General features: G+C 38.8%; 1 protein-coding gene across 9 annotated transcripts; it reads right to left on the reverse strand.

Annotated features, from left to right (window-relative positions):
• Positions 1-50: 50 nt before the first annotated feature.
• Positions 51-16,916, reverse strand: LOC124949290 (43 kDa receptor-associated protein of the synapse homolog). 9 transcript variants are annotated; one of them, XM_047494127.1, is made up of 13 exons: positions 15,010-16,906; positions 13,792-14,787; positions 8,832-9,048; positions 7,101-7,252; positions 6,785-6,830; positions 6,503-6,699; positions 4,870-5,016; positions 4,400-4,559; positions 3,615-3,815; positions 3,407-3,505; positions 2,417-2,623; positions 1,993-2,192; positions 51-1,747 (listed from the first exon to the last, which is right to left on the reverse strand). In XM_047494127.1, exons 2-13 carry the CDS (start codon positions 13,827-13,829, stop codon positions 1,540-1,542), a joined length of 1,872 nt encoding a protein of 623 aa, XP_047350083.1. In that variant the 5' UTR covers positions 13,830-14,787; positions 15,010-16,906; the 3' UTR covers positions 51-1,539. The 9 variants fall into 9 exon arrangements, with proteins under 9 accessions (XP_047350083.1, XP_047350084.1, XP_047350085.1 ...); XM_047494128.1 differs by having other exon boundaries at positions 2,417-2,608; positions 15,010-16,905; XM_047494129.1 differs by lacking the exon at positions 3,407-3,505 and having other exon boundaries at positions 2,417-2,608.
• Positions 16,917-17,368: the final 452 nt, after the last annotated feature.

Genomic DNA, 17,368 nt, shown 5'->3' on the forward strand with positions numbered 1-17,368 from the left:
AAGTTTTATCCAATAGTTCAATCGAATCATTTGCACATATTGTCATGTGCCTATATATATATATATATATGTGTGTGTGTGTGTGTGTGTATCTCCATATTATGATATACACACACATGTACATACACACATATGGCTTTGAACAAAATGAAAGAGACGATGGTCTTTCTATGTTTGCCTCTTTGTCGTCTATCGGGTCAGTGTTACCAAAATTTTATCAGCAAAAAAAAACCCTAGCGATTCGTTTTTAGGCAATCAGGGCTAACAACGTAATGATGAATGTGAGAGAAAGCTTGTCAAATTTAATTCGGTAACACTGTATCTTTGCAGAAATGTGTCAATGTCAGGCTTCGTCCGTAAATCATGCGTCTGATCGAAAGATCATCAATGACATTCGACCGTACTTTGAATGAATAAATTGAATGGAAATGCAAGATATGGAATTATTATCTAAGTTAAAGGACATTGTGATTAATTGGATAATTTTATTTAAAATCAATCTTTTACGACGTGCACATACAGTTTTACGTTAAACTTTATTCTTTAATCAGGAAGATTGTCAAACGATAAATCGTAATATGAATCTTCTTCCGTCGAGGTCTAGCGATCATCATTTTTTAAGATCAATACGGATAGATTCGCATAAATGTTATATTCTTGCCACGTCACTAATCAAAGATTTATAATCAACAGTTGTTAATTAAGTTATAGCATTCTTTATAAGATGTAACAATTTTTAAATATTATATATACACACGTATATATATATATATATATATGTATATATATATATATATGTATATATATATATATATATATATATGTCTATTAAGTTCGTGCGTATGCGATCCGCTCTATTAAAAACTAATCTCAGTAGAATTTCATTCTTAGGAATGTATGTAGGGACGGGTTAAAAATAATAGTCTTTCGATTTTGGAAGGACTCAACGAGTATGGCGTTCTCTCATCAGATCTTCTCGTCAACAACATTTAACGGCGACAGAATATTTCGAACTAAGGTGAATAACAAACGAATTATATATTCTATTTCTAAATTACAAATGACGAAGACGAAAAGAGATACAGACATAAGGTAGAAACATATTTGAGAAAGAAAGGAAAAAAGGAATAGTGATAGAAATAGAGATAACGGCTACATATAGATTTGTAATATCGCGCAGCTAAGAAATCAATCCTTCCCGTTCGAAATTGAAACGCTATTCGAACATTTCGTAGGATTTAAATTTTATTCTGTACACAGCTATCGATAATAATTAGGGAGAAGATAACAATTCACAATAGCAATCGATTCGAGCATTCTTTCTATTCCCAATTCATCAATACTAATTTTCCTTTCCTAACGCCGTTCTCGTTATGATGAGCCTCTCTCTCGAACTTTCGAGGATTTCTTTTTCTTTTTTCTTTTTTCTATTTTCTCTTTTCTTTTTTAGATAGTTAGATAGATTGGTGCACGATCGTGGCACATATTTATACGCGATCGAACGATCGAACGAATATACGAATAAACGTCGGGCCTTTTTTAGACGCTACTCGTGGCGTGACAATCCTCCAGTGTCGCTAGGCTGCTGGCCCTCAGAGACGCCAGACTCAAGGAACTATGATTTAAAGTATTCATGCCGTGTGGATCCTCGCAATGCAGGTACAATCGTGAGCTGACAGATTTATGACAATCCGGACAGAGACGTTTCTTCTTTTTGTCGCGCCTTTTCAGTATGTCGTAAGCGCACCTGGAAGAAAAAAAGAAGAAAGGAAGAAGAAGAGGAGAACAAGTTCATCATTGGACGTACAAGTATTTTTCTCTGTTAGTAGTCGTACTAGTTTTTCAAACGGCTTAATAGAAATAGATAGATAGAGATTGATAGAGGTACGAAAGGGGAGGGAAAAATGTTAAAGGAAAAAGTTTGCTCGTAGATGGACACGAGCACGATATAGCTAGCAAAGAGAGATTTTAGACGACATAGGAACGCCTTACCTGGCGTGTAATATGTGAGAACAAGGTAATGCCTCGAGGGAATCGGCTTCCAAGCCGAACGGTTCGTTGCAACCACCGCACCGTAATTCTAAATCTTCTTCCATAGTGGCGGCGAGTCTCTCGTGATGTCCTTTTTGTTCTTCATCCCCCAAGGAACCGTAAATCCGCGATAGCCTCGATCTGACGGTCCTCACTAAGAGCTGCAAATAACGTGAGAGCTCTACTGTGCCTTTTTCCTACGTAAATACCTACTATATTTATATAAGGCCCACTCTGAGTAGAGTACGAGTGTGAATCGTACGAGGGACGAGCTACGTCGAATAGCTAAAGAATAATGATTTGAAGTTGGAGACCGGAGCTGGAGATTGAGGAAAGTAATGGAAGGGGAAAAGAGAGAAGAGAAAGGATCCAATATCGTTCGTACCTTAGCACCGACGGATCCAGCTACTTCCAGAAGGCGGGTATTGAATTCAAGGGGCCGGCAGTTGCATATCTTGTGCTGCAATCTGAGAGCCTCGAAGCACCTAGCCACTCCATCCATCGCTTCCATTTGGCAAAGTCGATCACCAGTCGCAGCGGCAGATCCCATGGCGCTTTCGTACTGGCGAAACGCCTTCTGCAATACGTCCATCTTCATCTCACCGGTGTTATCGCTCTACTTCCGGTGCAATGCACGCAATGTGTCAACTAAAGGCTAATTGTATGTGCGGTTCGGCGATCGCCAACTGAAAGACAGAGTCGAATTCGTCGGAGTTCACGCGCGACTTTAAACGAGCTCGGTCTTAACATTTTTAATTTTCGTCAAATAAATTTTCTCATCGACGTATAATTTACTTTAATCGTGAAAATAATCTGATCGAAATGATTGAATTAATCAATCATTGTATTTGTTCCAAAGGAACAAATGATTGGCAGTGACGAGCGGGTAGACTCTTTTTAATTCTGAAATTCACGCTCGGTAATCTCCCTCGTAATTATTAGAATAGAAGAGATCCGGCGTTCGTCCAAAACTGAGCCCGTTTCGGTGCCAAAGCTGCGAAAGCCGATGCGACATGCTGCGACGACGCGTTTGCGAATCGTGAAAGAGAATTTTTTTTCGCAAACGACATCGAGTCTTTCGCGAAGTCGACTATATCTCGACGACAGGAAACTTTCTTCGGCATTGACACGTTTTAAGGAATAAATACGAGGGAACGTCGCAGGGCTGAGTTATCACAAATAATTCGACAGATATCTTTTTTCGCGACTATCTCCTTAATTGGAAATTAAAAGGTCAAAACGAGAGTGGTCGAAAGTTTCCACAGGCACGTACACATATGAAGGAAGCGGAAACATGCGAAGCGTATAGATGGCCAAGAGCACGAGCGTATAATACGTGGAAGTGAGGAAAACGAGCGAAATAGCTTCAACTCACATTTATGTCGGATTTCTTTCGATAAATATCCCCCATTATTCGTATACTTCGAGCATAGCTAGCTTGGTCGCCTGAAACGAGCGACAATCGCGTTGCTTCCTGCGCAAACGTTAGGTCGAATCCTCAATTTGATTGTGCATGTAGGTACTGGATGGCTAGTTAGTTTGAAATGATAAACAAGGAATAATTTAGGTGGAGTATGCTTTACCGAACAATAGTCATGAGCATCACCCAGTTCTCCTTTCTTCCTCAAGGCCGCAGCCATCTGAAGGAGAGCAGCTCTGTGATGTCGCGAATTTAGATCGCCAAGTTGTAAGCTTCGCGAGAGATCGTACGCTCTCGCGGCATATCTCGCGCTCTTGTCGGCATCCTGTAATCTGCAGAAGAGTTCCGATAGCCCGACATATACCTATGCAAAGAACGGAGAACGGGCTGTGGTTCTTGCCTTTCAAGTGTTTAGCCTAATACGCGTTCTTATCGTTTTACGTTATATATTTTCGAAGCAGAACATATTACTGATAGAATCGGCAAAATGATAATAGGTATCATTATATGCGCTGATTCTATTTCTGCGTCGCTTCAAAAAAATGTCCAACTTTGATGCATCTAAAATAAAAAAGAAAGAGCTCGTAATGGCGGATAAAATTCTTGCCGGAGACCAAAAGACATTCCAATGGAATTTTGTAGGGAAGAAGATTTTTGTCAATGATTTACGTTTCGTCGGTTATGCCAGATACATTCTATAAAGAAGAAAATCAATGAGAATGAACAGACGATTTTTATGTTACGATCAAGACGAAAATAAGATATAATTGGTTCAGTGTAGGGAGGATATATATATATATATATATATATATATATATATATATATATGTATATATATGGTGATTAAAAAAAAGATAAAAAGAGATAGATAGTTAAATAAAAAAGAGATAAAGATAAAGAAAAAGAGAGAGAGAGAGAGAGAGAGAGAGAGAGCGAATGTCTAATTACCTGTAACTCTAAGGAAGGATCTTGAATGGAGTGGGCGATTTTGTGAGCTCTTTGAAAGGCCTCCAAGGCTTTACAGAATCCTGCTAGTTCTAAGTGGACTCTGCCTACGGTTAAGTGAACTAATCCAGCAGTGGCGCACTGATCGCACTCGTTATACAAGCTGCGAAATGACGTAGAGTCACAACTATTTGTTTTGTATCGACGATTCTATGGGATATTCTCGCTTGAACGGGAACGTTTAAACATATTGCACGATCAGAGTTTATCGAATATTCAAAGAGAGAAAGAGAGAGAAAGAGATGGTGTGAGTTCTCGTTTCATCGAGAGTATCCCGCGTAAAGGTATGTTTTATGATGTCTATCAGAAGGTTTGGAAATTTGTCATCATGGAAAAGTGTAATTATTGATTTCGATTAACTATACGACATCATTGACATTGTTGTATTTCGAGAACAAAGTAGAATATTGGACCTGTGTCTGGCATAATCCAAGGCTCTGTCCAAAGCACCTAATCTCTCATGAGCTCTGGCCAAGTTCAAATACGCTTCCGCTCGCATATTAGGCGAGTCCAATTCTTCCGAGATACAAAGCTGTCTCTGACCAAAGTCGATACTGTCCCTGTAAATTGAAAAACGAACAATAATCAATAAATAGATTATAATATAACAGGTTTATGATTTCTTTTTATATAAAATCTTGGTCGTTGAACGATTATTTCGAATTAATTACAAGAATGGTCTCTCTCTCTCTCTCTCTCTCTCTCTCTCTCGTTAAAATTAAATATACGAAGGAGCCGAGATTTAAATGTTAATTTTCATTCGGGTAGAAGTTTCAATTTTCCACTATTAATCCTTACGGCTACGTCGAGCACGATTATTGGAATAAACCCACTTGGATGATTCTAAATTTATCCACGCTGCTCGCACCAGACCGATACCAGATGATGGTAAAGATAGTAGAAGTAACAATACTAGTAGATCCTTCTCGGCCAATCCAATGACAAGTAAGTGTAAGGAGAACGAAGAGAAAGGGCAAATGCGGATTCGTAACAGGTCGCGTAAACTTTGCAGTCCGCATTTATGAATAGATATGAGTATATACACCGAAAGAGAGAAAAAGATAGTGAGATACACAGAGATAGAGATAGAGATAGTGAAAAGGAGTGGAAACGAGGAGGGTTGGAAAAGGACGTTATTGTGTCAAGGATACTCCGAGTACGGCTCTTGCCAGCCGGATTCTCTGTCGGCTCGTGAAATAAATGCTATCTCGTCCCGACGATCTCTTTATTAAGTTCTTTCCGACGAGTTTCCGTCTCTTACTTCAACGATGGACGCGAGATGGGAAGCAAGAGTGTGAGAGAGAAGAGAAGGAAAAGTTCGTGGATACGTACGAGTTCTTTAAAAAAAAAGTCTTCTAGAAAAAATGTTTAAATTCAGAAGCAATGGGTAAAAAGCATTGAAAGAAAACATCGTAGAATTCCGATTTCTTCCTAGGTGCTACCTTTTGTCGCATTGCAATGGCGATACGTGTCTTGATCGTAATAAGGTGGATGGAAAGAGAATTTTCTCCTATTATGAACAAAAGATTCCAACACATCGTAAGAGAGTTGTATCTTCCTATATATGGTTGCATTGTATGTGAGTGTGTACCCTTGGTAAAGTGGTGATGTTAGTAATGTGTAGTACTAGGTCTCTCTCTCTCTTTCTCTCTCTCCCTCTCGTTCAGTATGTACAATGCTCGAGGGTATTTTCCAATAGGTATCTGCGGTTTTCAATGTCTATAGTCTAAGAGAGTCCAACGTGTCTTATCGTGCGAGATTTTCCGCATGTTCGTAGGGATGCGTGGCTTGGTTTGATTTTCTCATGCATGTTCGGATCCGTGTATGCATGTAAGTAATATCACGTGCATGGAATGCCACGATCCCGGTTCGATCTATGACAAGTCGTTTTGCGTCTGATTATTTGCGTTGACTTATTCCATTTAAAAAAATATTAATCGTACCAATCGAATCTCATACACATTCTTTTGATGCTTAGATTTAGTGCAAATCCTTTTTACGATCCATACCACGTACTACGGTATATTGGCACGTTGACACACTGACCTATATAATTTCTTGGAAAACAGCTGGACCGCATCGCAAGCACAACGGTAAAAAAGCTCTTCGGTTGCTTTTAAAACGTTCATTGCACAAGCATCCTTCGTCCGTAGAAAAATTCTAAACGTTAAGACGATCAGGTGTTGTTTTTTTACGTTAATCGGTTTTCTCTTAATTAAAATACGATGTATCTTGGAGCTTTTCTAAAGGGACATTAACATTAACCTTCATTAATATTTTTCTTTATGCAAACCGATGATTTAAAAAAGATATTTATTATATACTTGCATCGTTACTGTCAACGTTACGATTGGAACTTGTATGTACGTTTTCACTGAATATTAAATGAATATTTAGAGAGTGTATGAACTTAATAAGTATATACCGTATATAAGAACTTAATAAGTGTATACCGTATATAAGAACTTAATAAGTATACACCGTATTAATTATACGATGCAAATGAGGTATACATGAGCCCTCGAATCGCTCTTCATTTAGCGTGGCTGCTTTGTATCGGGATATAATGCCAACGAGATAGATTATCGCGAAATTATCTTCAATTTCATTTCCCTAGGAAATACGAATTTTCGATTTCGTTTACCTGTACTTTCCCCAATCCATGTAGGCTTGATAAAGATACCCCAGAAGCGCGAATTTGTCCTCGCGTTGCCGGATACTCTTCAATGCGCCTCTCCATTTTCGTACGGCCGCCTGTTGTTTGTGTGCTCGATACAATTTTAATCCTTGCTCTACCTGCAGCATATGAAATATTCATCTCTAATCTTTAATTTTCTTATTTTTATTGGTGCATAAATTTTTGGGGTTCTTCTCTCAAAGGCCATATTTTCCCTCGAAAGTCCTTGGAGAGTAAAGGACAAGGAGTAAAAAAATAATAATGTATATACATGATAAACGAGAAAGAGAACGTTCCGAATACATGCAGCATGCTCTTGGATCATTATCACGCACGAGAAATCTCAGGGGTGGCGAGTCGGCACGCGTGGATAGGCGCGCGCGTGTATGCGTGTTTGAGTATTTGTGTAACGACAGGTCGGATAAGGGCTGAAACGAGAGAAAATGCTTATCGATCCGACCCTGAACTTTGTCCCTGGCGGATTGAGCGATCTGATGAAATATAAATAGAACGCTTATGGGTAAGAACATCTAAATTGATGTTACACCGGTGCGTCCACTTGACATTATTGTCGAAGCGCGTGTTCCACGAGCGATTAGCATTTTGCTTTGATCTTTGGAAAATAATCGAGCATACTAGGAAGTGAGTTGATCTTAAATATAGATTGACTTTAAACGATAATCGAGTAACCTCGAGGAAAAAATATTAATAGTTTCGATTTACCATTAAAGATGTACTTCTTTTTTTCATGGAAACGATTATACGTAGATCATATATTTTCTTATAATTTTGTTGAGTTTGTATGTGTAGTTGCACTTAAACGCTAATAACGAACATTTTCTATAATAATTTTGTCAGAAACGTAAGACATACCGAGTGCACTCTTTCAAAATGCTTTCGCTTCCAAGTTGTTATCCGCTGAAGCTTGAAATTGCACCACTAAACATGAACACGCGCGCGCGTGTGTTTGAACGATTGTATGCTTAGAAAGAAATAGGAAAAGATAGAGTGAGTTTCTTCGGAAACGTCTGCCTTACACGCTTGTACATCTCATAAGAGCCATTTAAGACGTATGTGTGTTTACATGTGTGTGCTTCAAAGATTTTCCACGTCTGAAAACGACATCGCTAAGATGTCGCGATAACTTAAACGAAAATCAATTCTATCGTAGTAGCAAAGTGTATTTCTCGCTACGACGGATACAGAGAAATATTGCCGTTTGAAGAAAATAAAAGAATCGATAAGTCCGGGGAACTTGATATAATATATATATATATATGTGTGTGTGTGTGTGTGTGTGTGTGTGTGTGTATACATAGATACCATATGTATTTAGGTATTGTGCGATGTGTCGACGGTCGACGATCGTTTCTGTTTCAGCGCTTATGAAAGGATAGCGTGACTCTAATTCCTTTCGTGGGTTGGTTGTGAACTTGATAGTGACCGATAAAGTCGTGGCAATACACTCAAGGAGATAAGTGTAGTACGCGGTACGCCTCGTAACAAAAGCGAAGAAGCGTGCCGATTCGCGAAAGTGAAAGTCATGTACTATCTATCTGAACTCTCTCTCTCTCTCTCTCTCTCTCTCTCTCGCACAATTGACACGATATTTGCTTTAACAGCAATTCGCTTCTTCTTTTTCTACGTGGAAGTGTAAAATTTGAATTATTTTTCAATGAAACACTCATCGTGACTCACCCTTCGACGAGCCAATTGCTGGTCCAGTCGCCGTCTGCAACCTACGAGACACTCCCATAAACCTGTACCTGGCCTGCTATGCTGGTAATGACTATTCCCACTGCCATTTTGATGCCGATAATCCTCCTCCGTGAATTCACATACATCGAGAGGATGTCTCGAGCCATCTGGGCTACCCAGCAAGGCGGTCGCCGACAGCTGATGACTCGCCGATCCACTGCAACATTTTTTATAATTTTTGTTTTTCTATTTCAAAATACATTCCATCTAAGATCTATAGGTGTGTATGTATATAACATCGATCGAAATTTTTGCATATCGTCATCATCAATTTTCTTATTCTTCGTAAACGAGTATCATTTTTGAAGCGTATGAAAGAATCGAGTTTATCGTACGTAGTAACTCGTGGACGACGACGCGAAACAAAAACGAGATTATTAACTTCGTTACGAGAATTCCTTTGAAATTATGAAAATGAAAGAAAAGATACTTGTGTATACGTCTAGCAGTATACCGTTGGGCTCGACCTTTTGTGAAAGCTCAATTGTATCCTCGATCTCGTCGAGCGTGCACTTCTCGACACACACTCGATATGCTTTGCACGCGAAACCGAATACGCTTGAAATGACATGTACTATAGGCTGAAAGCGTTGTTGAGGAATAAACAAAATGGCATCCTTTACTTAGAGAATGATCATGTCGGATAATGAAATGGAAAAATGATTTAATTCGGTCATTCGTGCTTTTTCACGTACATATATACTCCCACTCGCTCATTCTCTCTTTCCCTCTTGTTTTCTCTCGTTTCGAAACGCCCAATATTTGTTCTCTATCGAACTTTGTCGAAGTATCGGTGCGATGGTAAATATTTGCTCCAGTACATAGGCAGTTGAGCACAGAAGCTCGTAAGCTATAGCAGTGAATGGTTATCCTTTCTTTCGTAGCTAACGCCGTTCGTTTCGCTATTTCGAGCCCTTTTTTACATTTCAAAGGGATGCATATTTATGAGGGATTTAAATGTAACTTTATACCTACATAGGTATAACTATAAGGTGCACTATATCTACATATTTTTTAGCTAGGCGGTAGTTCTCCGTTTGAAAAATTCTGGATTTATCAACGTTGTGCCGACGACAAGAGTGACGTGTTCACGTCACGGAAAGAGATCTGAAAAGACACTATATTCGTTCAGCGAAATACAATTACGTTGAAAGGTGACGGCACGTTTCAAATTTCCATATATTTTTTTCGCGGAAATTCGAATTACTCAGGCACTACAAAGGGATCAACTATGTTATCTCTAATTCAGTCTAATTAAATTCATTGAGAAAGTGATAACGTTCTAACGGGTGATAAGAGATAAAATATATTCGATGGATGAAAAATGGGATTCAACGTGGAGACCGCGACGTGAGCTTAACTAGAGATAGGAATAACGTTAACGACATATGACCTCATTAAAGTCATCGAAAAATGTAATCACTGTCGAAAGGTTAACGACGACGACGACGACGACGACGACGACGACGACGACGACGACGACGACGCTGACGGTGATGGTCGAGGGTGGAGGAGAAAGAGGGAGTAGAGAAAGGGGATGGCAGTGGTGGTGGCGTTAAGCTGACACCTACTCCTATGTCTGACGTGGCTCCTTAATTTATTTCCAGGATGAACGGAAGCTCCGGCATGAGATAAAGCGCTCTTGGCCAGAGTCCCAGAGTTTGAGTTAGCAAACTCTACATCATGGAGGTTGTACATTCTCCGGAATCGCACCTACTACCCCTTTACCTACCTCGAGAACACATCCCGTACTGCAATGCGACCAATGCGGGTCATCCTATCGAAATTTATCTTACGCGAGCAGGATTGCTTGCATATTCGTGGACAATGACGATGACAACAAGAATCGTTTGCAAGCACGGCAAATATTGATTATTTCTTTTATTTTACTTCTTTTTTTTCTCCCAACACGAATTGGAGCCATCCACCAACGGAGATAAATCGATATGCTATATTAAATATCAGATATTAATGTACGAATATGAAAGGAGATTTGAAAACGACAAATTTGAATTTTAGATAATATATCGATGACGATACGACTCGTACGTCATCACGATCGACCTTGTTGCTAACGTTATTACAAAAGACAAACAGCTTACGGAAGCTTACGAAACTAGTGGTGTCGTAACCATCAAAGTGATGAAACTCGATAATTAGTCTGTCGATACGACACTTACGACGAATACAACAACGTCGCAATGATTGATCAGACATTTCTTTTTATAAAAGAACTTTATAATTCTAGTATAGTTGGATAAATACGACGGGAGTCTCGTTAAAAGACAATATTAAAGAAATTTAAATGTTGAAATCACGTCATTATGATCTGCTTTATTAAGTACTTAACCCCCTGCAATACGTATCCATATACCAGTTTTACATATACATCACCGGTTCTGACAGCTCATTTCAAAACGCAATCCCCTTTGAAATCTTCTCGTTTGTATCATTACTCGCTCGAGTTTCTATTGTTCACGATAAAATCCTCGTTAGAAGCTACGCTCGCCAGTCCTCGCTTCGTTCGCTGACGCACGTCTGCTCTTCTTTCTATTCATACGAGAAATACACACACACACACACACACACACACACACACATATACACGTATGTAAATCATACGAGTCCTTGATGAAAGACTCTATTAATTTTCTTAACGTTCATGTAATAAAGCGAAACAACGTTCCTTGAAAACGAAAAACGTCAATTACAGATTGCCAAGAATAATCGTAGATCTTCTTCTTTTATTTTCTTTCGAGGAGTCGAGAGTAAAGCTAAAATCACATTTATACTTCAACTTTTATGTGACTGTGAAATAACATAACTCGTATAAAGACTGGCGCGATATCGTGAACGAGTTATCGTCGAAGCGACGACGTTAACCAAATTAATATCGAACGAGTTATTGCTGGTTTTATAGTATGGGGTTGAAAGGACTTGTATATGTGTATGTGCGTGTATGAAAGATAGCGAGAGAGAGAGAGAGAGAGAGAGAGAGAGAGAGAGAGAGAGAGAGAGAGAGAGAGGGCGAATTATCGCTCCTATCACGAAGGCCACGTTTACGTCAAATCTGACCACGTTTGTCAAACAGATTACGCACTGCTAAATAACAACGCTTGGTACGCTCGAACGCAATTTGAAATGTATGCGTGTCGCGCTTACACGAATAATTAATAGTTGTGTTCTTGTAAAAGCGTATGTTGTTGAAGCAATAGGTATAATTTATTCAATAAACAATACATATTAATATATGTATATATATATACATATATTAATATGTATATATATACATATATATTAGATATTATACGCACACGTATTAATATTTAAGCATATAAAATAGCTGAAACGTATCGTCTCGTTCGAGCAATCCTAATTTTACTTAGAACACGTCTAATTTCTCTTCACGTACGAAATAAGGACCACGACGATTGAATTTTCTTGTTAGCAATCGCGGTGCGCGTCGACTGGGAATACGGGTGGTGCATCGGTATATAGGTCAACGAAAGAGGTCGCAGGTGCCTCGCCCACCTAGTAAATGTGGTGGGAAAGCAATAGACAAAGAGAGAGAAAGAGAGAGGTACATTTTGCTGCACCGTGCGATACACCGCCGTCGTCGTTGCTGCTATTTCCGCTTGCAGCGTTCTGCAATCGTTCCACTCGCGTTTCTGCATATCTACATGTAAGCCAAGTCTGACGAAGCACCAACAGTATCTCTTTTTCTTCATGTATATAATGTTTCACATATATCTACGTGTTTTCTTCTTTCTAAGAATTTTTTTCAAAAGTTTCCCCTGACTCGGTATAGCTTGTATAATGAAACTAACATTGAAAAGATTATACGTAAATACGTAAGATAAACGTATGAATTTTTACATTAGCGACTACGAACAAATATCTGGCTATATTGTATTAATTGATTTTTCTTTCTTCCATGTCGATTAGAAGATCGTTAACTATAAAGAAAAACAATGCAAATGACGGAATAAAAAGTATCTTTGGCGTTTATTCCCGAAAGTTGTCGCATCGATGGGAAAAAGGAAAAAAGAGAATAAAAAAAAAAAAAAAAAGGAAAAAGAAAAAAAAATCGGAACGTGGACGGGTATCTCGGTCGACTAAACATCGGTGTTCCGAGCGTTCGCTACGCTACTCCATCGTAGAATTTCCATTATAGCGTGGAAAACTCTTCGATGGAATGTCAAGCGCATCGTATCTTCTCTTGCGCATTTCCGACGGCCTTCATTGTTCTAAGCGTCACACGTATCTAACCTTCGTATATGTATAGTACAAGGAGAACTTGCACGATTTTACGCTACTTTATTTATTACGCTTTGCCAGTTTCAAGGACTTTCCTCTTTCTCTCTTTATCTCTCTCTCTCTCTCTCTCTCTCTCTCTCTCTCTCTCTCTCTCTCGTATTTATTCCATTATAGCTTCTCGATTGATTTCGAGGACTAGCGATTACGTCAAAACGTATCATCGATTATTATTCCAATTCGAAAATATATACGGACGACTCGAGCCGAACCAAGTAGCACGAAAATTAATCCAATCGATAGATTCGCGCTAACTTTATTGCATAAAACGTGACACACGCTCATTCGTAAAATTCATTTAATTAACAGACGACAATTTTATCGTTAATCGAAAGGATGCATTCGAAACAAACATGAAACTTTTGAGTTCGATGGTCGATACGGAATAACTCGATAGTTTAGAATTTGGAAGATATCGAAGAGGGATCTATAGCTATTTGTAGAATAACATGGAGATTATACATACATGTATAATATTATATATATGTATACATATATACGTATGTATATATCGACATATTACATATAAAGATATACAGGGGAAATTACTGATCTTTGCTATACTCACACATGCATAGAAACTTACCCAAGGTAATCCCTGGACGAAATAGACTCCCATGACATGGCTGGATCGCTTCTTCCTCACCGTAATTTCCCGTCGTTTCTTTGTCTCCCGTTTCTCCTTTTTTTTGCGTTCTTTTCCTTTTTATTTTTCTTAGCTCTAACCTCATCTTCTTCCATCGGCATTATCTTCACCGGCCGACTTCTCGTTAGATGTTTTTCTACGCCGGCACATATCCTTTTCGCTTTCTATACTATTTTGAAAAATCTCTGCTAAACCCCTTTTCCACGTTCTTTATTCTAATCTCTCTCTCTCTCTCTTTCTCTCTTTCTCTTTTTCTTTTTCTTTTTTTATCGTTTATACTTCACTCATATATATTCCTCGAAGAAACTAACTGCTTATTGTACCGTATCGTACCGTACCGTGCCGTACCGTATCGTATCCAAAACGAATCTACATTCGTGCACGTATGTATATTTGAATGTTAACACACGCACACATCCACGAGAATATTATTATCCCTTCAAGGTTATATTGATACAAGTCAGCCCTTATAGCCTCGTTCGACTTTCGATTTCACCTAAAGTACTGAATTTACGTATTTACCTGCATAGGTGCACGTTTCTATGCTTCTCTTATTTCATCCCTTCTTTTTATATATATCTACTCTTTTTTCTCTCTCTCTCTCTCTCTCTTTCTCTCTTGTATATTTTTGTATTATATTATTTTTCTCTCTTTCTATTACACAACGACACGTTTATCAGAATGCTTTTAAGCTTCATTAATTATTAATTCATCATTTTCCGACAATATCCTCTCGTTATTTCTTAATAGAGAACGATAAATTTCAGCTAAATCTTCGATCTTGAAAATGTACTTTTAAATTATCTCCTTTCTTTTCTCATTCAGGATAACGAATCGATCGAATTAAAAGTTACACCTGAGGTAGTTTAGAAATCGTAATCGGAACTATTTTCTCCTCCGTTTCTTTGATTTATAACTGCTCCGATATTTTCTTTCCTGATGATAACACGTTTGGACAGAATAATCGACATACAGTTGTATTTATAGAGAGTACATACATATGTACCTATTACATATGTACTCGTATATATATAGATATCTTTATATATATGTATATATATGTATATATATATATATATATACATATATATATATATGTATATATGTATCTATGTATAACTATTTTTCTCTGTTCTTCTGACGAAAAATAATTCTTACTTTTTGCGAATATTTTCTCTTCTCATTTATTTTATACTTTCCTTCATAATTGAACACCGTGAACAAAGTTAAATCCTTGGAGACTCGTCGAGTGGTAATAAGGACAAGATGAAAAGGAAATGGAAGAAATGAAGGAGAAAGAAAGTTCGCGATATTGACGTAAAGTTTTCCGTAACGCGAACTTTGATTGGCAAGTGTTTCTTTAACGTTGGCAGTTATTTTTAATCTCACGAACGCAGGCTATATTTTTTCTTTCCTTTTATTTTGTGTTTCTATGTATGTATGTATGTATGTATGTATATATATATATATATGTATATATATATATATATATACACATACATATGTATATAATATAGATATATATCTCGCCTTAATGCGATAACGTCGAAATAGTCTCTCTAAAACGATGCTCGCTCGAAAGGAACGAAGGAAAAACTATTTTAATCTCTACGTTTCAACGTGCTCCTTTCTCGAACTGTTTAAAAATATTTTCGATGAACGGCGTGTGCGTCGTGCTCTCGCTACTCGTTAGACTTTGATTATCGTTAAAATATATTGAAGGTTCTTTATTGTTTATATTTTCGTAATAAACGTTCGATTTGTAAGATCTAACAAACTTTCCTTATATATATATATATTTTTTTTTGTGTGTGTGTATGTGTGTGTGTGTGTGCATGAAAATCCCACTCTTCTTCTATCGATACTTCAAACCTCTCGAAGATCGAAGGACTCGTAATGTAACAAACAACGAACTAATCGAGAAGGTTTCTTGCGATACTCGTAGAGTTCCGGAAGCGGTGAAACCGCAGAGCTTCTACCAAGTTTGATCTTAACAACGAAGACATCTTTGAGATAAGCTCCAAGTAATATCGGACTTTCGAAGTCGACGATCTTCAAATATAATTTTCTGATTCACTTTGTTCCGATTATCGTTAATTCGTGTGACGAGAACATGAATGATATTTCGCACTCTCCGATTATTATTCGGCCAACCGTAAGAATAATGTTCATTTGTCTTTTTCTTTTTTTCTTTTGTCTTTTCTTTTTTGTTAACAATAAGAAATAAAAAGAGCGCGAGGAGGAACGAAGAAGAGGAAGAAGAGGAGGACGAGGAGGAGGAGGAGGAGGAGGAGGAGGAGGAGGAGGAGGAGGAGAAGAAGAAGAAGGAAAAAAAAAGACGATAGATAGATCGAGATCAATTTCGAGCGATAAGCCGCCCTCTGTCTTCGAATTAGGAAAAGAGCCTCGTTTGTTCGACGACGTGGGACGATCGTGTCCGATTCGAAGTTGGCGGGCCAAACTTCAAAGATGAATGCGACGACAAGAGATCATCGGGGTATCGGCTAATAGGAGATTCGAGATCCGAGCGCGCGCCGTTCCAGCGATTCGCGGTCGAGGCCGAAAAAAACGCTGCTGCTGCTTTCGTATCTGGTTCAAGGCGTTTCCACATGCCGTTGATCGATGTTCCGTCCCGGTTCTGAACACGATCGCCTCGCCTCCCACCTCCAGTACCTCCTCCACCACCTCAACCAATTCCAACCACCTCCTTCTTTATTTCTTCCGTTTATCCTCTCTTCCGTGGGAACCAAGCTTTGGCGAGCGATAATCTTTCCTTCTCGATCTTCATGATAAAGGAAAATGGAAAGGAATGGAACATGGATTAACGAACTTTTGAAATCAATTGAAAAGAGAAACAGAGAGGAACAAAGTTAGAGAGGAAGAGAGAAAGAGAAATAATGGAAGGACGTAGTTCTCGTTCAGTTTTTTTTTCTTTTTTTTTTTTTTTTCGATACACACACTCGCTCTCGCTGTTCGCCTTCGACGGAACGCGAAAATCTTCCAACGGTGGTCGAGAGAGAACTGTCGCGCCCGAGCCGCAGCAGCCCGCAACACACGACTCGCAAGCGATCCTCCTCCCTTCTCTCCCCAAGCCCCCTCTCTCAATTCCCTCTCCCCGCAATTCTCCCACTATGCTTTCGGACGCCCTCTCCTTCCTTCCTTCTCTCCCTCTCTCTCTCTCTCTCTCTCTCTCTCTCTCTCTCTCCCTCTGTTCTTCGACGGCTACCCCTAGTCCTCCTCTCTGCCATCACCCTCGATATCCCTCTCGCTGCTTTCGCCGACGCTTTCCACCCCTTCGACTCGCGGAGCTTCACCTACATCTCGTTACCAACCTTCGGATACTATCGGTAGAATTCTCTCCTCGACTTGTCTTACTCCTAGGATTCCTTTTCTGTTTTTTTTTGTCTTTTGTTTTTTTCTTCCTTCTGTATGTCTCTCTCTCTCTCTCTCTCTCTCTTTCTCTTCACGTTGTTGTCTCGCGATAAAGTTTCTTTTCGTTTTTACGTTATTCTCTTTA

This window comes from Vespa velutina, chromosome 5 (genome assembly GCF_912470025.1).
Source record: "Vespa velutina chromosome 5, iVesVel2.1, whole genome shotgun sequence".
In the NCBI taxonomy this organism is placed as follows: domain Eukaryota; kingdom Metazoa; phylum Arthropoda; class Insecta; order Hymenoptera; family Vespidae; genus Vespa; species Vespa velutina.

Excerpts from the sequence above, each read along its gene's own strand:
- LOC124949290 (XM_047494127.1), bottom strand. The coding sequence starts at position 13,829 with ATGTCATGGGAGTCTATTTCGTCCAGGGATTACCTTGG. Across the intron at positions 6,831-7,100 it reads ATGGATTGGGGAAAGTACAG|TGAAAACGTACATACAAGTT; the intron begins GTAAACGAAATC and ends TTTAATATTCAG. Across the intron at positions 6,700-6,784 it reads GTAACGTTGACAGTAACGAT|AAAAGCTCCAAGATACATCG; the intron begins GCAAGTATATAA and ends ATGTCCCTTTAG.